Source organism: Pocillopora damicornis, chromosome 12 (assembly GCF_964200805.1).
Source record: "Pocillopora damicornis chromosome 12, jaPocDami1.2, whole genome shotgun sequence".
NCBI lineage: Eukaryota > Metazoa > Cnidaria > Anthozoa > Scleractinia > Pocilloporidae > Pocillopora > Pocillopora damicornis.
Genome location: NC_142681.1, coordinates 7,068,777 through 7,092,104, shown reverse-complemented (window position 1 = coordinate 7,092,104; position 23,328 = coordinate 7,068,777). Strand labels below are relative to the sequence as shown.

Sequence of the window (23,328 nt, the reverse complement as noted above, 5' to 3'; positions counted from 1 at the left end):
TAAAATTGTAGATCGTGTCTCTAGTTTCGTCAAGTCCTTCAACCTGAAAAAAGTTAAATATAACAAAAAGAGAAACATCAATTTTGCTAGCCTGTGAACAGGCACCAAATGATGCCCTGCTTAATGTGCGCATACCCCCGAAAAGAGAAGGCCTGTTTAATGCAAGCTTACCATAGAAATCCGATTGCATACATCCTCTCGTTGCTGTTTGAAATAGTTTGCGAGCCTCTCGTCAAGTTCTTTTCACCAGTTGATGACATAAATACACGTAATAATGGGCTCCTGACCTCCAAAAATGTTTCGCTGTTATTGGTGTTGTCGTTTTTTTCAAATATAACATAACACAAAAAAACACCTAAAAAGAGACTAAACACTGTATGCTATATTGATTAGGGAGCTTTTAAACTTTCCCACCCTGTCATATCTAGTTTGAAACTACAGAATGCCTTCCATGATTCATATCGACACAGAATCAGGGTGAGGTGAGGTGCCTATGATGTTGAAAATGCCTGATATTCTATATTCTTTCCTCGATTGTTTCAATACTTTATCCACGATTCGCAGATAAGAAATCACAGGGGCACTTTGAAGCTTTCTTCCCGGTTTTTTTTCCCCTCCCAGATGCGTTTTAAACTTTGCGCGTATCCTGTTACCCAAGCCTCGCACCGTCGTAGGTAGATCTATTTATCAGGCTGAGAACACGGAGACGGTTGGAATTAATTCAAGCACTGATTTTAATCTAATAATATCAAAAGAAGCATATCACTGAAGGATAGTATTTACTTATCAGGTCTGGAAGAACTGAAAGAACTGGTTCTATTTACAAATAACAGTTCTAAACTATCGTATGCAATATTGGGCACACAAGACATTGTCGCACCCCACGACTAGTTCCCTTAGGATTCCAAAAGCAGAAAACTTTTAATTCAGAGGACGAGAAATAATTTTACAAACCAGGCGTATTTCAACCCTTTAACTCCAAGAAGTGATTAACACGTAACTTCTCCCTGTAATATCCATACATTATCCAGCTAAAGGGTGATGAGAATACTCAGACTTATCAGGTAGAAGTTGTCATCTTGATCTAACACCAAATTCTTGTAACTAATTTACAAGGAAATTTGTGGGAACTAGAGAAGAGAATTAACAATCAGACCTTGGGATTTAAAGGGTTAAACGAGCGAACGCTACATCTTACGAGCGTTTGTTGAAGCCACCACATTAAACAGGAAAAATCGAGTTAACAAGATAATAACGTTTTATCGACGCGGTTGATAATGTAAATTGGCCACCGTGAAGTGTTTCAAAGCTGACGTTTCGAGCGTTAGCCCTTCGTCAGAGCGAATGACGAAGGGCTGACGCTCGAAACGTCAGCTTTGAAACTCTTTACGGTGGCCAATTTACGTTATCAACTACGTTTATAAAACCAAATTATTTTGTTATACTCCCCCTCTGACGCAGCACCACAGTTTCTTTAGAAACTTACCCCCTTTATCACAAACTAGTGAGGAAAGAGGAGAGAGAGAGGTTCCCCCCCCCCCCCCCACTGATTTGTCATCCTCGCAATTAGGCCAGACTTCTAAGGAAAGTATCGTGAATTCTTGGGACTACCCTTCAATTTACAAACAAGACAGTTCGGCAAGCCAGTTCTTACAAATTGGGAGTGACTTCTTGGTCATTTCCTAATTGCGTATCCACCTGTTTTTCACTGATCTTTCCCGCCTTAAGTTTTTTCACCAAGCGCGCATCACGCGCAAGATCCTCAAGTTCATCTTCATCAAACTGATGTTTCTGGCGCTGCGTTTTAAAAAATTCTCTACGTGCTTTCCGCTTCTCTCTTTTGACTTTTCTCTCTTTGTTCTTGGACCACGGGACGGTCTCCTTACGGAATTTCTTTTTCTTCGAGTCCGTTGGATAAAAACCATTCTCGCTCGATTCCTGCAGCATTCTTTTTCTCTGCTTTTCTCTGTTTTTGTCCTTGTAATAAAGTTTATCAACATCTACATCCACTGGCTCAAAATCCACACTCTTATCCTTAAGCTCTGGCATGATGGGCAACTTTAGGAGGCCAAATCCCGTTGCGAGTTTTCCGAGCTCCAGGTCTGTGGGCCAAAAAAATTCAAGAAAACGTTAATCGAGGAGCAGCCAATAGTTAGCACCTGGGGGGGAGGGGAGGCGCGGCGAAGTTTTTTCGGGGGTCTCACATGGTTTTTAAGGGGGAACCGAAGGCGGGGGTTTCAAACCTACCCTTAACAAACACGTGGGTTTTTTACAACCAGTCTGACACAAAAATTCTTGTAACGACAGGATCGCATTTTACTCTTCAATTAACTGATTATTTCCCCTTTAGTACGTGTAGGATTAATATATACGGCGAAAGGCTAAACTGATGACATATGTCGAGTAACCGCAAGTAGGGGGGGATGGGGGGAGGGGGGGGAAGTGGGTCAGTCGAGAGATTTGCCGATTTGTTTTGTAAAAGTTTGAACCCCTCTTAATTTATATTTATATCCAAATTCCGGATCCACCCTTGACTGGTCAAAGCCACGGTAGAGTGGACTGTATGCGACGCAAGCTAATGACCACTGGTAGTGTGATTTGCATTTGATGCTTGAGAAGTTGACCCTTGTTACAAGACCAAAGCAAAACCGAATCAGATAGCGATTGCCAGCTTTCTACCCTCAATTGCTTCCTATGCTAGTGTTTTGCACAAATAGAAAACAACAGCCAAAGCAGGAGTTTAGCTTGGGTTCATTGCAAATGACTCGTTTGGAAATCAAAACAAATCCTGTCAAAATGATCGTTCGTTCGTTTCGTTGTTCAGTGAATTGCTCATTCGGTTTTAAAATTAAAACTAAAGCAATCGCAATAGCCAATCGTAACAAAAGAAAATACCACAAGGAGCAAATGAGAACTCTTTTCTATGCTGGATATTTGATTCCCATTGTAAATTAAAGATATTTTCCTTACCATTTGATCTAAAAATTAAACTACACTCGTGCTTTCTGTAGAACTGTACGAATGACACATAAGCCTTCATCCCCTTTTCGTACACATCCCTAAGAAGAAATTCCAAAAAAAAAAATGACATAGGCAAAATTACTGAAGGGATGACAGACTTCAAAAATAGGAAGGAGGGCCATGAGGCTTGTAAGTCTATGACTGTAAAGTATTTACCCTCGTTAGGTAAAGTTGCTCATTTCTTTATCCCCAAATTAAAAAAAGGGCTGAAAGCAGACGGCGAGAACTCGATTTTAGTCGTTTTCCGTAAGTTAAGCGTCGTGCTGGACCTCTTTCGTAGTAAAATATCTAAGAAAGGAATACTATAAAACGTCCCCCCCCCCCCCCCAAGGTTAATAGACGCATAACCGAGGGTAAGACATGTTCATGACAAGCAACCGCTACAGTGAGCTTACGAGGTGTGTGTTCGTCATCTCGGATTTTTTGAGACAAGAAAATTCGGGGAAACAAAGAGACGGGGTGGTCTTACGGCAGGGGGGAGGGGGGAAGAGCAAGGAAGGGAACCTTAAAGGAAAAAGGGTTGTAAATTCACAGTTTAGGGTAAAGTGCGCTCAAAGGGACTAGCTGCATCAAAAATTGTTGTGGGAGTATTAAAAGGGCGAAGGAGCGAACTGGTAAGACAAGTGCTTTTATTAAAAGGGTTCTGTTATTTACCAGCATTATAAAGACACATCTGCAAAGTTCTATATTGCGGCCACTTTCAGTTTTAACCCTTTAGACCGTAACATTAATGTTCATATACTCCGCACTTTTCTCTTTACAAAAACTATGGCACTGACAAGAAGAATTTGTTGGACATTTGGGAGCTTCGTAAATTGGTGATCATTTCCCATAATCTCCTGACCTTTACATTAGATCCAAGGGTGACATTGCAAGGAGAAATTAAAAGCCAGTCATCCTCAGGGGTTAAAGGGTTATGGCACTTACAACAGAGGTTACGTTCCCTGTAAATAAAGTAACTTTCTACGGGAACTTAGCAAAAAATGTTTTCTGCATACAGTACCTGTCTTTCATAGCCATCTGTCTTAGCTTGGGTGTAACGTCTGTCACTTCTCCTTCTATTTCGAAAGACTGAAGAGGGACCTGTATTAAGGACAGAAAACAGTGGTGCAACAATCAGAAGGGTGAGAAACTTCATCTCTCTGATCATTTAGCCCCGTCCTACCCCTGTGCGATGTTGACCACAAGAGCGCTTTTTTTCAGGTCGCTAAACGTGTGGCCAGAAATGACGGTCAAGGTTACGTTCATCCTAACGATTATACTAGGTGGGATAATCCACAGTTAACCCTTAACACCTTAACATCAATCTGTATATTCTCCCATTCCGTTCTCTCTACATTTCCTGTGGTACTGACAAGGAGAATTTGATTGAAAATCATGAGCTTCTTCAATCGGTGATCATTTTCTTTATTCTCATAACCGTTACAATTGATTCAAGGCTGAAACTGTGGGAGAAATTAGACGCCGGTCACTCTTTAATGATTAAAGAGTTAACCTACCTTTTGGTTAATGGATATAAATTCCACGTAAGATTCTTCAGCAGGAAGCAAAAACAACAAAGCGTTCCCTAAAAAGTAAAAGGATACAATAGAAGAAAAAAAAACGATTAGGAGATCAAAGTAAAGGTAACATAGGTTACATAAATGACCATGAATATATGAAAATCATATATGTGAACTGCGGATAAGGCGTGAATATAAAAGCGATCTTCCCAGTAATGAACACTACTTGAGTAGTAGTGAAAATAAGGCCTAAAAAATTCAGATCTGTACGGGATTATGAACCCATGACCTTTGCGGTACCGGTGCTGTGCTCTACCAACTGAGCTAATAAGCCAACTGGGAGTTGGTTCCAAGAATTGATGAATAAATAACTGTGAAATAACTGAATATAATTGTTATGTTATTTTGGAGAGTTTGATATTCGATCAACCAACAATCCCCTAAATAGTATTTTCCATTATTCTCATCATACCTCTGCCTGATATTGTATTGATTATATAAGGAGAAATTATTTCCTGGTCACTCGTGGGAGTGAAAGGGTTAATTGCGACATTGACCTTGTTTGGATCAATGTCAGTGTCTGTCCAACTGCACACCTACCCCTTCCTTAACCCAAGATTAACCCTAACTTGTTATCAGCTGATGTTGTTGTGCGCAGTAGCGCGCATAATGTCCGTGATCCATTGGGGTCAATCTCAGTATCAATTGTTTCGCTTGTCACATTCTGTCTTGATTCAAATAAACTCTCGCAAAACTCACAACAAATCAGAACCAAAACCAAAACCAAACCACATCCAAGATGGTTTCGCGTTTTCCCCGAGAGCCTCGCATAGGCGTAGATCCTGTCTTTTATTTCATATTTCTCATCCTCTCCAGCGAGTAAACCTTCATCAAACACTCAGAACTGAGAAATTTTTCTTTAAGGCTACACGTAACTAACCCTGATTTCCAATTCTTGCCGTTCTTCCACAGCGGTGAACGAAAGCACTGCGAGGCGAAAGAATAAGATATCAATAGTTATATAAATCACAATAGAATACCAGTACTTCTTTCTTTCTTCTTTTTACAAGCGAAGACAACGATGTTGGCATGGCAATCGGGTTTATCGCCATGGCGGTTTTACATTTCACGAGGGGCTTTATTTGGTTAGCCAACATCACTGAACCTTAATTCGCCTTTTTTGATAAAAAAAAAATGGAGAACTTTCGTTATCTTGTGTTTTGTTTGTTTGTTTGTTTTTTAATAACATTTCAACAAGCCGCGCTTTATGTGCGAGTGATCAATGCATTTAGTAGCCAGTCGTTTCGCCCCAATCGAACCGATTCGCCCAGAAACACAGTCAGCTGAACTGCATCTTTCCAACACAAACAAGCTACAACCGTTGTACGAATAGTTTGATTTCCTTATATCACCAGTATTTCCTAAATATAACTGTATATCATCAGTACATGATCACTTCGAAAATCACTTGTGCCGGCTTGAAAAGATCTTGACTAAACTTGCGCTTTTAACGCCTTGTATTGCTGATAGACTGCCCACCTCTGCTGGATAGTTGTGCCGCGGTGAGTGGCATATTACACACTTTACGAATTTTTACTCCTCGTTGAGCATCAGGCTCAAAAACTCGAAGGTTAACGAATATGCTTAAAAATTCGGAAGGGTTTCTGATGAATATCTTAGCCGAGACGGAACGCCGCGTCACACCAACCACACACTACTTTTCACAAGTATTTGAAAACCCTTTTTTGTCGGAGATAAAAACCGTAGTAGTTTTGAGAGTATACGTCTCCTATCGGCAAACATACCTTGCACTACTGGGAGGATCAAACTGTATGACCCAGTCCACCTCTGGAATGTCCACTCCTCGGGCCATGACGTCAGTGCAGATCAGAACACCACTTGACACAAAAGGAACAAAAATGTGCAATTATGGTTGGTAAAAGCGTGGAAGAGGTTCTAAAGAGGAATCAAGCCACTGGATCTACAGGTTTCCGGGCAAGCCCTCATTATTGGCGCCGCGGCCCAAGCGTTTCTACGCCGAAGGCAAATTTTGAGGTCTTAAGCAAAGCGGGCTGGCGAGACATTTGTGAGGGGTCTGACACTAATAATGAAACAGACCCCTCGCAGACCACTCACCAGCTAGCTTACTTTGCTCAAAACCTCAAACTTTTTCGTGGGCGAACAAATGTATGTGCTGCAGCGCTAATAGGAACGGCTAGACTAACACGTTCGCAGTTTGATTCTGTGTCAGTCAGCTAAAGAACAATGGTTGGTGAGCACGGTCGTGTAGTAGGTTTACTTGTGACAAGCGTCGTGCTGGATCAGAAATTAAGAAAGCGCAGTGTGGGTCTCTAAATCAAGAAAGATGACGAAGTTGGGTTCGTTCCTCGAAGGAAGAGCTCGAAATCCGAGGATCTGGAGTTCGAATCCTCGTGACAAATGCCAACCCTCAACTGCGTCTTTGGCGCGGGAGGAGAGGGGTGGGCTTGCTCAACGGCTGGGTATTCTTTAATCCCCTCCCCCCCCCCCTTCCCCCCACCTTTTGTAAAGATATGGCAAGGTAAACACTGACTAATTCGAGTATTGCTTTAAACCGTAACGATGATTCTGTAGAAGAACTTGACAGGCAGACGTACCTTTTAAGTTTTCTGAAGCTATCAAATACTTTATGCCGTTTTGATTTCATTTTTCCATGGATAGACAGCACTTTCACATTGGAAAGAAACCTGAAATCAGTTTATCAGAGTGCTTCACCGATAACGGACTGACAAAAAACCAAAAAAAAAACTAGGTTTGGTTTGTTAAGAAAACACCTCTTGTCCCATTGAGGTTCCTTAGGTAAAAAGGAACCTGAATGGGACAAAGAAACCAAAACCAAAGTATTCACAACAGCCAATCAGAGAAAACGAAAACATCCCAACGAGCCAATCAGAGGGAACGAAAATATCCCAACGAGCCAATCAAAGGAAACGAAAATATCCTAACGAGCCAATGAGAATTTACAGTAAAAGAAGCCAGACTGCTCATAGTGTGGGAGAACAAGAGTGACCACAGGTAGCCCAATCTCGCAAAATGAGCTTCCGTAAATGTGCAAATATGTTTTCGTTGCGCAATGGCTATATTCGTTACTCAAAATTTGTTGTAGACTTTCTTTAACTCTAATGATATCCTCTAGTTGGTATATTTCTTCGTTCCCATGACCTGTCTGCTGGGCAAGGTGTTTATATCGAAAGGAGAAATTACTTCAAGATCACACTAGGAAGTAAAATGGTTTTCTTAGTATACTGCACTGCACAATGCTTACCTTTCAAGAGCCTTTGAAAAATAGTTAACACAAGCACATGTGCTGAAAAATACCATGTTCTTGCAGGTCTGTAAGACAAAAATTTATAAGAATGTGATACATAACCTTTGGGTTTCCTTTATTCTTGTGACCCTAGTATTTGATTCAGGGATGATATTATGAGGAGAAATAAGAGGATCAAAGAGTTAAAGTACATGACGTCTATCAGCAGGCCATTGCTGCCTTGAGCTCTCATTGTATTTTAAAACTGACTCTGATTCTTAAATATTCCATCGAAAAAGTCAACTGAATATCCACTCTTAAAATTGAGTTAAAAGATTTAAATCCAGGTTCAACTAAAGTATGTTTTATCCTCTGTATCAAATGCAACAACATTTATCACAGAGTGAACATAATGACAGAAATATATGCACGACTTATGTGCATCATGGTACAAACAGTGGCTTAGAGGTTAACAAAAATAGCCCCCCCCCCCCTCCCAGTGTAGAGGTGAAGGCACAAGATCTGGCCAAGTCACTGTGTTATGTTCTGGGGCAAGGCACTTTACTCTCTCAGTGCCATTCCTTAACTAGTAGACTAAGTAATCACTTTGGGAGTAGAATACTTATAACAGGTTCAGTAGAATCTTCCATTTCAAGTTCCTCTTGTGGGTGACTACTGTTCCAAAATGATTCCATTTTCCTCTCAAATTCCTTTTCGTCATTTCAACTTCTTGTGAGCAAATACCACATAATTATAGGCTGTGATGGACACTTTTCTTGGTGTTCTTAAGCAAGGCACTATACACTCAAAGGGCCTTTCTCCACCAAAGAGTACCAAAAAACTGTCACAAGAATCTCATGAAATCCTGAGGGAAGGGAGGGGGGGTGGGTGGTGGTTAACCTGCAATGTACTAGCATCCCATGCAAGGGATGAAGCAACACTCCTAATTCTTTGGATCAACGTCTGTATCTGAGCAACTGCTCACCTACCTCTCCCCTAATCAAACACTAACCATAACTTGTTATCAGTAAACTGTTGTTGGGTCAGGGGAAGGGTAAGTGCACAGTTGTTCAGATGCTGACATCAACCCAGTCCTTTCATGCTACAGAAACTAGGATAAACTCAGACCAGATGGGTAACTTGGCTAAATTGCTGAATTTACCTCTTCTTACTAAAAATATCACATACCTTCCTTGCCTTGAGGAAGGACACCAATCTTGAGAACTTTTCTTGACTTTCACATATCTACAAATAAAGGATTTTAACTCACTCAAATTTACTTTAAAACCTTGAAACTCAAAATTACCCCTCATCAAAACCACTGTGAAAATTGTTAGTTGATCCAATACCAAATTCTCCAAAGTAACATCTTAAGAAATGTATGGTACACAGAGAGGAAAATTACTACACAGAGGAAAATTATTAATGAGATACTGGGTGTAAATGTTTGCCTAAACCTTTCACTCCTGTCTTTAGTAAGCCTGCCTTTCAGAGCCCATAGATTTCTTTGTAATTTATTGAGATTGTTTAGTGTCATATTCAGTCATAATACCCAAATTTGCGATAAGCCAATGAGAAGCCTGACATACATTTTGGTATACTACAATATCAAGTCACTGATCTGAAATGACATGATATCATCATTTAGTTACAGAGTGAAACTTTACCCTAAGATCAATTGAACAGAGGTTGAACCACAAAAAAAAACACAGAAAGCTTGAAATTAAGAATTAAACAGTGTTCCCAGTCATAAAAGGAGTAAAGGGTATTTCCACTCAAATGAACCATGGTACAACCAGAACCCCTGATATGATGCATACGCATACCAAACAAGTACAATAAATTGTGGCAATAGGACTGAGTGGAGTCCAATTCGGTCTTTATTCAAGGGGGTCCTTGTTTGATATTTTGTGGCCTAAAGGGTGGGCCCTTATTTGGGGGAGGGCAATAATAATAATTATCATTAAAACATGGGCACTTACTTGAGGAAACCTGGTATGCAACATTCCTCAAGTAATGTAGTTCTGCCTTTCAGATATATTGGTACATTGATTAACACTCAAATACAAGTATAAGCTATGATTACTGAGTGTCTGTGGTCAGATTAATGAAGCATGGCTTAAAAATGTTGTTACACATTAAGCAAAAAAGGAAATACAACTGCTTACTGTGTAAAAGTTCTTTAGTGTGGATGGTGTCCTCTGTTCTGACTACAAGAACATGCACAAAGAGAAACAAAAGATTTTATTAATTGTGTAATTCACAGCAGTTGGAGTAATGCAGTAATATCATAGTGCAAACAAACTTAAATCTCTAAGTCTCTGAGAATTGCAGCTTGACAATCAGTCAGTGCAAAATTATTTTATGCGGGTAATGAGCTGTAATGGCAACACTAAAAGTTGGCCCATCAGAAAGAAAAAAAAATTATAACCTTCCAATAAACAAATAAATAACGCCATGTTACTTATTTTTTTACTTATTTAGTATGATACTAAATATATTTGTATACAAAGAACCAACTCCCTTGGCCATTAAAACTGTTTGTCATGTAGTTGACCAAGCTTAACTGAGCAAATACTACCATTGTTCTATTGAGTTAAACTTTACCTTACACTTGGAGTATTTCTCTCTAACTGTTACTCTAACAGGATTTCTCAAGCCGGCTCTCACTAGAGCCTCAACTTCATCTGTCTGAGTTGCAGAAAACAGGCCCTAGTTAGAAAAAACAGATACACAAATACTTTTTAAACAAACTGTCTAAGGCAAACAAGATTGCAACTCTATGTTTATTAAGGCCTTAAGATCAGCCAATAATTAAAGTAACTTGCTTCCAATCCAGCACTAAATAATTTATGAGCATTTTCATGAGGTTGTTTATTCTTGTTTTCTTGTGAGTTATTGTTTTCATTAAACTCACTTGGCTATGGGCAGAGTAAGGAGTGTCTGTGATGATTTTCAATTTTCTAAATGATGTTTTTAGAGAAACATTCAAAACTCTTGGCTCTAGGCTGGAGCCCTATCTTTGAAAAAGGAATTTTTTTTTCTAAAACTGAGTTTAGGGTCCCAAAAAAAAATTGCTTAGCTTATAAGTGAATAATTATCACAATGGTAAGTTTAATCCACAACTCTGTCAGCTTCAATGATTAATTTGATGATACTAAAATAAAATTATTTAAGTTGGTTCTGTTAAAAATAATGACAAAACAAATAAAATCAACTCTGTGACCTAACAAAAACTAACTATTGAAATTTCTGAAGTTAGGAGTGACTTACTGTTCTTCTTTGCTTTGGGAGAAAACCCAGAATAGTATTTATGCTGGAATCACAATAAAAAAGCGATCAAACTCAAAAGAGATTGTCAAAAAACACTGCACCTTTTTTTTAAGAGTTCAAAATGAAGTGATAACCACTTCAAAGAGTCAATTGATCTTGAATAAAACATTCTATGGTTAATTTCATTTTACATTATTTCTGTTGTTGACAGACAGGAGGCACCAAATCTTTCAGTAAATATTGGGATGTGTAGTTAATTAAAGGTGAATTTTTTTTGCAACATTGAATTCTACTTAGTGTTCCACAAGGAAAAATGGGAAAATTTGGAAAGAGATTCAAAAGTCTATAAAAGTCTATCAGAAGTCACACATAGGCTTTTTTTTTACCATGCACCTTCTCAAATGCTTTTTTAAAAGGGCTTCCTTTTTATCTTGGTCTCCCACTATTTGAGGTTTTAGTGCTAGACTGAGGGAAAAGCATGGGGTAGCTATTGTTGATGTAGTTGAAATATGTTAATCAAGACTTCAACTAAAAAAAATAAGTTTTAAAATTTACCTAGCTTCAAAACCCAAGTCCAACAATCTGTCAGCTTCATCTAAGACAAGAACTTCCTAAATAACCAAAATAAAGGAATTATGATTAATAGTGGTCTCATGAATGTTCATCCAATCCCATCTAATCCCTTCCTTTCATATTAACAGCTGCCTTTCAATAGTGTCGTACAGCCCAGACCAGAGTAATCACGATGGCCACTCAAAACAAAGAAAAATATCATCATGGGAAACCAACAAGAACTCAGGGTTATTTCATTTATTAAACCCTTTGACCCCTAAGAGTGACTAACATCTAATTTCTCCTTACAATATCACCCCTGAATCAAACATTAAGGTCATGAGAGTAAAGGAAATGATCACCAACTAAAGAAGCTCTGACTGTTAGACAAATTAGGAAATGTATACAGAACAGTATGGAGACAATGCATTCTGATAAGAGGGTGTAAAGGGCTACTTGTGGAAAAATGCTAGTACCTATTTCAAAGTTGGTAAATGCATTTGATTGGTTGAACAGGTAGTACATATTTTTCTTGACCAATACTGCCAAAACCAATTGAAAGTAACTAACTCCTGACAATCAACTGAAAATTGCTCCAAAACAAATGACTGAATCATATTCATTAATGTTACAGTATTCTTTGGTGACTACTGTTCTTGTAGTTGATCAGGTACTAGAGAGACTTAAACTTAAATATTTGCAGATGTCATGGTTATGCAAGCAATAAAACAAGATCTTCTGACACATCAGAGACCTCAGACATCACACTTCAAGGTTCATGATATGGTAAGTATGTCCATACAGTTGAAGCAAGTATTATTACTAGGGCATGGTAGAAACATAACTAAAAGATTGTTTCATGAAAATTTAAAACAATGAATGCATAACATGCATTTCTGTATGTGAAAAGAAATCCATATTTTAAATTGAAGATTCTACACCATAAATTCTAACTCAGCATGAAAAATTTCAGTTTGGTACAGACCAGAGATCGAACATGAGCAGCCAGATCTATCCCCTCTTGCTTTCTTGTCATTAAATCCTCTAATCTCCCTGGTGTGCCAATAATAATGTGACCTCTAAAAAAGGGGAAAAACAAATAAACATTGACACAGATTGAAAAGAAAAGTTCAGGTTGTGGCACCTGCACATGTAGTTTGTAATTAATGGCTTGTTTGATCCATACACATATGCCATAAACTTATAACTTTCTCAAATCACTGCCTTAAATCTAAAAAAGCTTTCTTGATTGAAGGGAACAAAACTTGTGATTCTCTGTTTTCCAATTAAATATCTATACACAATTATGCAGTTTAGATCAAAACATCATTCAATTCACTTTGTTCTCACCCATCTGATTTGAATCTCTGCATATTTTCCACAGGGTCCACTCCCCCTATCAGAAGTAGCTGCCTATAAAACAAGCATTCAGAAATAATATATTTCCAAAACTAAGGTGGTTTTGCAGTTGAAAAAGACAGGTAATTTTGCTATTCTTTAATGAAGAGTAAAGGAATAAATCAGCAGAGTAATAATAATAAGTGGCATATTAAGACAAAAAAAATCTCCATATGCCAGCTATTTGGAGTTGGAGATTCCTGTTTAAAAAAAAATTGAGGTTATCATTGTAGAGCATATTGCTTATGAAGGCCATGAGGATGCTGAATTAAAGTATACAGGAGTAGCATCAGAAAATTGTCTTCCTTCAGGCCCCCAAATTGATTGTTTTCACAAGATGGCCATATTGGTTTCCAAAACATGGCCAATATGTTAGTGTCCATGGCTAGGTGGGCAGATAAAGTGGTGGTGAAAAAGAAATGCAGTGAGGTGTGTGCCAGATGGATTGAATTTCTCCACTACACAGTAAATTTCCAACAAACACAGCCTCACTTTAGCTGGTTGAGATCCTTTGTAAATGTTCTTAAGACTTCGTCAATCTGTTTTGCAAGTTCTCTTGTAGGAGTGATAATGATGGCACCAACCTGAATCAAAAGGGGAGAATTTTAGTTGAGAGTGAACTGCAATAGCAAACAAGACTGCCAAGCTTATTCGTCAACTACATTTAAACATTTTCATCACAAGATGATTGCAATATGACTAATTAAAAACAAACTCCCCTCATGACCAAGGCAGAACATACCCTGAGCCTGTGCAAACCATCTTTGACTGCTCCTTAGACTTATTTAACCCTCTACACCCTCACAATTCTCCATACAGTTCTCTATACATATCCTAAGGTGCTAATGAGGAGAATTTGTTTAACAATCAAGAGCTACTTTAGTTGGAGATCATTTCCTCTATTCTTGTAACATCAATTTTTGATTTAGGGATGACATTGTAAAGAGAAATTAAATTCCAGTCATTCCTGATAATGTGAAGCAGATATGTAGAACTTACAAAATTGGTCCTACTTTCAAGAATAATCACATAACTCATTCTTTCATTATTCACACTTGTTGGTTTCTGAAAAATTTTTTGGTTCATTTGCCTTATACCCCTCTCCCATCACCACCCTCAACCCCTTACTCTCTGCCCCTAACTCCTGTAGCCCCACCCCTTCCCCATTGTTCCACCCCTCACCCCTCACCCCCCCCACCTGTTGTGGCCCCCACCCCTTGATCCCTATTCCCCACCCCTTGCCTCTCAGTCCCAGAGTAGAACTGCTGTTCATCCTTGTTGTGCATATTTTATGCTCGTTCCTCAATTTTACTCCCTCCACCAACACCAACTCTCTAACTTCCAATTCTGACCCAAAAAAACAATGGATAAATAGCTGACCTACCAAGGTTTCATAACCAAATTACAAAGTATTCGTCAATTGTTATATTTACCCGTAGATTTTAGTTATTTTTCTACAAAATTAAACCAACTTACATCATGTTTCTTCAGCTTCTCTTCCCTTTGAAAAGAAAATATGACATATTTGAATAAATCCAATAAATAGCAAGCATATAAAGCAAATGTCAGGTCCAACACTATGCAAGGTACTTGAGTTTAAAATTAAAATTTAGAGGAAAAGAGGGCAAATCCCTTTCCTGGGTTTGAAAATTGCAGCTGAAAAACCACACTATGACCCATAAGCGTGTTCTCAGTAGATCTATACTAGCATGTAACATAGAGCCACCTGAATGAATAAAGGGAGTAAAGTTCAAAATAAACCCTGGCATTGCATTGGTGGGAGAGAACAAGATACCGGTAATTGGTTTTATCATCTGAGCTGATAAAGGGAATTGGCCATTGTAGAGAGTTTCTAAGCTGAGGTTTAGACCATTAGCTCTTTGTCAGAGTGACTGGCAAAGGGGTTTACACACCAGCTTAGAAACTCTTTACCATTGGCCAGTTTTAATTATCAACTCATTTGAAAAAACCAAATTATCTTGATGAGAAGAAATCTACATTTAACATCTGAAAAAATTACGCCTATTTAACCCTTTACACCCTAACATCAGTATGCATATTCTCCATACTGTTCTCTGTATGTTTCCAAAGAGGCTGACAAGGAGAATTTGTTTCACAATCAAGAGCTGCTTTAGTTGGTGATCATCTCCTCTATTCTTATGACTTCCATGTTTGATTCAGGGGTGATATTGTAAGGAGAACTTAGATGCTAGTCACTCTTGGGGACTAAAGGGTTAAAAGTGCAAATAACCTTTGCAGGAGCATTTCCACAATTGGAATCAAAAAGGCCAAGGTTTTTCCAGATCCAGTAACCTGAAAATTAGAGATAAACTGTTTCAACAAGTTAAAAATAAAAAGGAAGTTTGTCATCAGTAATATAAAATTAACGCATCAGAAAATGTGGATCTCGTATCTGCTGCATAGCTTTTCATGCTTAGCAGAAAGATTTGAGCCATCATAGTCTTAACCTCACTACCCTAACATCATTATGTATATTCTCCATACAGTTCTCTATACATTTCCTAAGGTGTTGACAAGGAGAATTTGTTTAACGAGCAAGAGCTTCTTTAGTGTTTGATTCAGGTGTGATATTGTGAGGAAAATGGAGATGCTAGTTACTCTTAACAGTCAGAGGATTAACTCACACAACTCTGAAAATATATATCATTGAATGAACTTGAATTAATACAACAACAGAAAAGTCCACAAAAATCATTATAAATTAGCAAGAATCTTCCATTGTGAAAGAGCTCTAATGCAATGTTTGTGTCAGCTCTTCAGGGCATTTTAAGAAATGTTCAAAATATCTTCAGCAAAGTCATTGCCAATGATGGTGTTCTTTACACAAATCTTGACACCTTTAAGGATAAGATCTAATGCCTTTCCCTCCAAAAAAGCTAGGTAAAAGCTAGATTACAGGTTTCTTGTATTGAAGCGAAGAACTGAGGGGAATCCTGTAAGTATGTGTTTTTAATCCTTTCAACCCTCAAGATCTCATTATTAATTCTCCTTACTGTTTGCCATACAATTCTTATAATGTTAGCTCTGAGAATTTGATACTGAATCAACTAATAATTCCCTAATTGGAGTTTTTGTTCATTCTCATTACTTGTCTGCTTGATGTTGTATTTATATTGTAAGGAGAAATTCTGTCTTCGTCACTCAAGTGAGTTAATGGGTTCAGTACCATCAAGCTGAGGGTAGGCCAAGATATAAGGAAGAGGATGAGTCAAATAAGCCAAAGTTCCAGTTTCATCTTTTCTTTTCAAGAAAAGTCAAGCATATACTTGTAGTTTATTCCATGTAAACAATGTACACTGTGGATTCATTTCAACATAAATCATATAACAACACCCATGGAACTTCCTGACACCTATTTACACCTATTTACATCTATTTATGCCTATTTACACCTCGTCAGAAAAAAGGGCACCTAATTAATGAGCCTATAAAAGAGTCTCTGAACCAGAATAGCATCAAACCATTTCGGATTGTCCACATAGTTGCCATCTGAACTTTAATATAATCCATGGGACTATTTCAAAGAGGAGACTTTTCCCAGCCTACCACTGGAAGTATCAAAGAAAGGAAGCCTCAAAGAAAGGAAGCCTCAAAGAAAGGAAGCCTCAAAGAAAGGAAGCCTCAAAGAAAGGAAGCCTCCACTGATGAAACAAATGATCTTTGAAGCTAAAATTTGCCATAAATAGGAATGAAAGTACTTAGTGTAATACAAGGTAGAAACAGATATGGCCTGTTTTAAGATTGGAATTCTGCTTGTCGCCATGTTAAATTGTATGATGCCACTAGTGTCTGCACGATCCCCTAAGGATTTGTACAAACTAAAGAGCTACTGTCTGATGATGATAGTGGCAACCATGTAATGTCATACAAGCCAAAATGGCGACCTCCAGGAAATTCAAGCATTCATAATGCTCATTAACTGTTTGCAGTACATAGCATAAATGAGCATTATTATTATTATACTAATATACGAATAATTATTTTGAATAAATAAAAAAAAATACAGGGCTTTTCGTGCACAGGCAATTAGAAATAATCTAATTTCAAACTCACCGCCTCGACTGCTACATCTTTGTTTGACATAAACAGTGGAATTGTGGCTGCCTGTATAACAAAGAAAGCGTGGTAAACCAAAGCATATTTTGTTAGGTAATAGCTACATTATTCCTTTGCCTACCTGTACTGGTGTCATCTTTTGGAAGCCAAACTTGTCCATGATATCTAAAACTGAATTAGACAAAGTTGGCCTTAGTTCGCTCCACGTGGTCGCCATCTTGAAAGTTACGCAATATGTGGTGTAACAGTCATATAATGGTACTATGACGGCTGGACCAACTCATGGATGTACGTACTAAACTCGTGGGGAATATGATTGGAATAAGCAATGATTGTTCTAAAAGCCAGTGATCCTGCGATTCCAAGAAACAGAATTATACCGTCATCCCCACAAAAATCCTTCGCATATATTTGACAATCAGTCCGCACGCTATCTTTCATAGATGCATGCTCTCCCCAGACTCAGTTTAAGGGCCGTCTTAGCGCTACGAAATATTTTACATATCGAATCCCCACAAATTAATAGCATCATTTCGCAGCTGATAAATCAACAAGAAACTTTGTGGTATCCTAATTTTCGAGCGGCTAGATTTGATTGGTTGGATTTCACTCAGAGATGAGGCCCCATCCCTAAACTGAAAATCCAGGATTTTTAGGGACTGTTCGTTGAAATTAATTAATAATTAGTTAATAATAAGTTGAAATTAAAATAAGTTCATTTCCCTATTAAGGCTAATAAGCGGATGTTCTTTCTCATATTGCTTGAAGTGCCCATGACACGAAAACATTTTTTGCGTAAATATTTAGCTTATCATATGTAAAAACCAATTGCGATAGAAGAAAAATTTCAAAAAAATTAAAACGCGGTTTTTTTGGGCCCTAAAGTGCTCTTACTTTGTCTTCAAAGTGTCCTGTGGACGGGTAACGAGCAAGCTCTACCGAGAGTTGCGATACATCGTACTCAAAAAATTAGAACAAAAAGAAGTTTCGAGTACGATTCAGCCCTACGAAGGAGAACCGCGTGCATCAAACGAAGATTTCCACGAAGACTAACAAAGACGGTTTCTCGCCTGCGGTGTTCAGGTCACGATTAGAACATAAAATACCCGTTACTGAATTTTTAACTGTTGCGTATGTGTTTAGTCAGTGCTCTAGAGTTTCGTTGCTGAAGAGAATGTCCCTTGATAAACCAAAAGCTAACTTTTGGGGAAAGAATCAGCTGTATTACGAGGCACGATGATTTTTAACCGAGAAGTCATCGGGTAGTTTCACTGCAAGTTTCTCTTTCCTCAGAGATTGCAAAGGCAGAGGCTATCGTCGCGATCGTCGAGCCGGTCAAACCGAACGGAAAACGGTGAGGTTATAGTCATCTGATTCATCTCTAATGGGGATTTTAATAAAGCAAAATTTCTTTAGTGTTAGTGCAGCATTGCCATAAGACCCATTCCGCTCAAAGGAAATAACTGACATCAGTATTAAAAATTAATATTTCGTACTTAGATTCGCTACCATCTAATTCAATAAAATTTGTGGTTCTTTATTTATCTCGTTGCAGTGCTGTTATCACAATGACACTGCTAATGTTGCTACTTTTAGTTTCTTGAGGGTAGGGGGGATTTGATAGCTCGTGGGATGGATTTTCAGAGAATCCACGGCCCTTTCGAGCTTGTGTTTATGCCAGTATCCGCCAGAGGTTTCGTACCGTTCACACAACAGGATATCGGTCAGCTCAGGAAAGAGCTTGAACTTCATTACAAATTATGTATTTCTGTTATTAAAATACGATGGAAACTAAGTTGGTAGGATTTTCATACGATGAGAAAAGCGAAAATATGGTCACGTGGAAAGAAAAGGAGACCATCAGTCTTCGCTTGCGAAATGTCAGTCGAAAAGAATGTTGAACAATCGTGTACGGTGTGGAAACAGGCCCCTTAATCTGCATTCCTTTTAGGCTGAATTCATTGGTTATCTTCCCCTGATTTGACTAGTGGTATATGTCCGTAACAGGCGTCTTCGAAGCCGGTACGGAGCATAAGGCCGACGACATTGAAGAGGAAAATCTCCTCGATCTCGACGATCGAAACGCGTCCATTTTGGCCATACAGCTACATCTCTTTGGAAAGTAGTGTATAGAAATACCCGATATATATGTATTATTTTTGTAGCTAACATCATTTGGCGCTCCGGCCAGGTAATACGTTCGTCCTTCCTTCTTGATTTCTCCTTTCTCCACCATAGTTGCCGACGTGACGTCACAATTTTCTACGTCATAGCTATGTAACATGATCGCTTTGGCCGCGCGCTTAACGAGGACAATTTTTGCCCGCCAAAACGTGCTTTCAATGCTTAAAAAAATGCTCAAGGAGAACTCGCTAGGCGTTCAGATCGATTATTTCTAATTTTAAATACAGCTATCAACCAGAAAATGCAATGAAAAATATGGTGTCATAGGTATTTAAAGCGCGCCAAAGTTCCGGCTCGTGATATTTTCAGTTTCTATCTTACTTGTATTAGACCTGTACTTGAATATTGTGCTCCTCTTTACCATCATGCACTGCCTGATTATTTAAGCAACGACATAGAACGTGTTCAAAAACGCGCCCTATCTATAATTTCACCTGGCCTATCACATCTCGACAACCTTTCATTGTTTAAGCTGAACTCACAGAAGGATAGACGTATCATCGAGCAATGTAATAAATTTTTTGGAACCAATAGTGTCCAATACCGAGCACAAGCTTCATCATTTTTTACCACCGAAGAACCATATTACCTATAATCTTAGAGATCAACGTCAGTTTTTTAACCCAATAATGCGCACCAAGCGTTTCTCCCAGGCATATTTACCAGCCATGTGTAGACAATAGGTCTGTATATTATTCTTGTAAATAATATGCTCTGGAAATATGATTTATAATTTTAGCCAGTATTGTATTGTAAATAACCATGCAATTCTGCCTTAGTAAATAATAAAAGTTATCTATCTATCTAACCAATGACCATATGTCCTTTCATGGGACCTATGTATAAAACTCAGGGAGCAGGTTTGCATGTCTGAAATTGGAAGATTTTGATCAGAAATAAAACAATCAGTCAAACAATTGTTACAAATTGAGGAAACTAATATTTAATGATTATTAACCGAAGTTTAACACTGAAAACTCATTTGAAGCCAGTTTGTTCTGAATGGAACTAATGGGCTAACGAGAGGGAAATTGTTTCCCATTTCATTCTCCGGCGGGTGCTTTACCGAGGTAGCCACCTACTTCAAATCTTTTTGAAAGCACCGAAATAGTGTCGAACACATTTCATTACAAGAAAAGTCACGGACTTGCCTCGAGATCTTCGAGAGGGTCGTATTCTTGTATCACAAACCGCCATGTTCGGCATCCATTCTTGCCAGGAAAATCAAGAACGCCTCCTCTTAAAAATGACCAAGTATGTCCTCCATGAACCACATAATATTTGCCACAGTGCTCAAAATAAATAGGCGGACTGGGATTACAACCCATTTGTTTCCAACAATCCTCACCAGTGTGGACAGAAAGTTGTGGGTCTTTCTCTAAAATGGCTGATCCACAGAGGCCTACGACTGGGTTGGACAACGCAAACTCGAAAACCTTGAGGTTCCGCGTTTCAGAGGATGTAATTTCACCACTCAAATACATGGTGAACACTCCGCCAGTGGAAAAAGTCCACCACATTGATTCAGTGGCCACACGTTCGTAGGAGGAGTATGGCGGCACATTTTGACAGAATCTCAAGCGATTCACATGGTATCCTGCCATGCCACACTCCACCCGGACAGGTACGTGTGAATGATTGATGAGTTGGAAGTAATGATGATCTCCCTTGGTTTGAGGTTGAGGGTAGCGGTGAATTATTCCTTTAGGTCCACGTACTGAACCACCTTGAAATAGCTCCACAAGGGTCTCAGGAATTTTTGGCATTCCTAAGCCTTCTCTAAACCCCTCGATAATATCATAACCAGGGAGATGACGGCACTTGCCAAAGTGACGAATGTTTACCACGTTACGTAGGTCATCTTCAGTAATAGATTTACCAGTGTGTGCACCGATTGCGAAGAGAGCGCTCTTTCTCAAGTATTTCTCTTCCGAGAGGAATCCAAGTTTTTCTTGAGCGTCCTGAACTTGGGTATCCATTAACCTCTTGATCATGTTTGTCTCGCGACCAGTTGATTGAAAAGTTGCCAGAATGTTTGTCAGTAAAAGGAACAGCGCTGTTTGCGCGTTACAATAAATAACCATCGACGTGAGGTAGTTGTTGACCTCTTCTTCTTTGCTATCCATATCACGGCCTTTCAGAAAGTTGTAGGCGACTTCACCAATGAACTGAGGGAAATCTGTCTCGTAAAGAGCTTTATCGGGTAATTCAGTGAGATTCGATGGCCCCAGAAGTTCTTTCAAACAGGCGTTCATGATCTTTACACGAGATTTCAGCCCTTCAAAGGTCTGCCGTTTTAACTCCCCATTAAACTTCAGAAGCTCCGCGTGAACTTTATCTGTAAACACGGTCACCAAATCGGGCTCCTTCGGAGAATTGGCAGAGAAAATTGATGTAAGTATACTACAAATGGCTACGGCAGCAGCTCCGTACGGTCCACCCACCAAAACAGTCACAGATGATGCAATGCTGAGACATTGTTTCATGACCTGTGCTGGGTTTCCGCTGCTCAGACTTTCCAGAAAATCAACACATTTTTCAATGACGTTCTCAACTTTAGTGATCTTGTTCCCTTCGGGCTGTTGCTGTGCATTTATCCTCTCGCCTTCCTCCCAAGAAAGGATTTTTTGGATGTTTCTTGACACATCGGGAGCACTAGTTTTTCGAATACTTGCATAGTAGTTGATATGCTCCTCAAACTTAACAAGCAAAGCATTTAGGTTTTGAACATGAAAGGTTGCCATTGTGAAACCACAATTGTCTGAGCAATATCTTTCGGGTGGCGACGAGTGGGCGCAGACAAAACCACCGAAATACGAGTGGTCAGCGGGGAAACAACTTCAATATCTCATATAGAGACAAATCATTTGTAGTTGCAGAAAAAAATCCTGTTGTAAAGTGGAAATGTTAACAGTTTACTTCACTAAATAAAGCGTTAAGCAATTTTTCAAAAATGTTGATTGTACAGATATCTTTCTCTGCTGTAATAAACAATGGAGGCATCGGAAAAGGCATCGGTGGCATCTAGAAAGGCACCAAGGCAGAAACTGTTAGCAGTACTTAGCATAAACGAGCATTATTATTATTATACTAATATACGAATAATTATTTTGAATAAATCCAAAAAATACAGGGCTCTTCGTGCTCAGGAAATTAGAAATAATCTAATTTCAAACTCACCGCCTCGACTGCTACATCTTTGTTTGACATAAACAGTGGAATTGTGGCTGCTTGTATAACAAAGAAAGCGTGATAAACCAAAGCATATTTTGTTAGGTAATAGCTACATTATTCCTTTGCCTACCTGTACTGGTGTCATCTTTTGGAAGCCAAACTTGTCCATGATATCTAAAGCTGAATTGGACAAACTTGGCCTTAATTCGCTCCACGTGGTCGCCATCTTGAAAGTTACGCAACATGTGGTGTAACAGTCATATAATGATATGGCGGCTGGACCAACAAGTGGATATACTGAACTCATGGGGAATATGATTGGAATATGCAATGGTTGTTCTAAAAGCCAGTGATCCTGTGATTCCAAGAAACAGAATTATACTGCCATCCCCACACAAATCCTTCAAATGTATTGGACAATCAGTCTGCACGCTATCTTTGATAGATGCATGCTCTCCCCAGACTCTCAAGACTGTCTTAGCGCTATGAAATATTTTCATTTCGAATCCCTACAAACAGCATCATTTCGCGGCTGATCTGATAAATTAACAAGAAACTTTGCGGTATCCTAATTTTCGAACGGCCATATTTGATTGGTTGAATTTCACTCAGAGGTGAGGCCTCATCCCTAAACTGAAAATCCAGGACTTTAAAGGACGGTTCACTGAAATTGTTCAACGCATTTCCCCATAACATTACCAAATTAGTGATAATTGCTATGCCACACCCACTATGTCAAACTTCCATCCCGTTCATCACACAGCACCAGAAACGCTTTGGCTAGTCTTAGGGAATCTAGGCACATGTCCTACTAACCGACTTCTCTCACTGACAAAGATCCACGGTGGGTTTAGCCTGCAT

The 23,328-nt window shown here is 38.9% G+C and overlaps 2 protein-coding genes across 4 annotated transcripts; both read right to left on the bottom strand.

Annotated features, from left to right (window-relative positions):
• Positions 1-716: 716 nt before the first annotated feature.
• Positions 717-17,443, bottom strand: LOC113677192 (ATP-dependent RNA helicase DDX55). Its single transcript, XM_027193957.2, has 20 exons — positions 17,231-17,443; positions 17,107-17,157; positions 15,284-15,345; positions 14,509-14,533; positions 13,525-13,616; positions 12,985-13,047; positions 12,620-12,713; positions 11,638-11,693; positions 11,083-11,125; positions 10,417-10,521; positions 9,978-10,019; positions 8,998-9,054; positions 7,828-7,895; positions 7,160-7,249; positions 6,329-6,421; positions 5,464-5,510; positions 4,521-4,588; positions 4,025-4,104; positions 2,971-3,059; positions 717-2,102 (listed from the first exon to the last, which is right to left on the bottom strand). Exons 1-20 carry the CDS (start codon positions 17,324-17,326, stop codon positions 1,651-1,653), a joined length of 1,773 nt encoding a protein of 590 aa, XP_027049758.2. The 5' UTR covers positions 17,327-17,443; the 3' UTR covers positions 717-1,650.
• Positions 17,444-20,213: 2,770 nt separating this feature from the next.
• On the bottom strand, positions 20,214-22,714 carry LOC113677186 (uncharacterized). 3 transcript variants are annotated; one of them, XM_089190756.1, is made up of 2 exons: positions 22,598-22,714; positions 20,214-22,317 (listed from the first exon to the last, which is right to left on the bottom strand). In XM_089190756.1, the coding sequence occupies exon 2, from the start codon at positions 22,035-22,037 to the stop codon at positions 20,433-20,435; it is 1,605 nt and encodes a 534-aa protein (XP_089046882.1). In that variant the 5' UTR covers positions 22,038-22,317; positions 22,598-22,714; the 3' UTR covers positions 20,214-20,432. The 3 variants fall into 3 exon arrangements, with proteins under 3 accessions (XP_089046882.1, XP_089046883.1, XP_089046881.1); XM_089190757.1 differs by having other exon boundaries at positions 20,214-22,181; XM_089190755.1 differs by lacking the exon at positions 22,598-22,714 and adding an exon at positions 22,474-22,529.
• Positions 22,715-23,328: the final 614 nt, after the last annotated feature.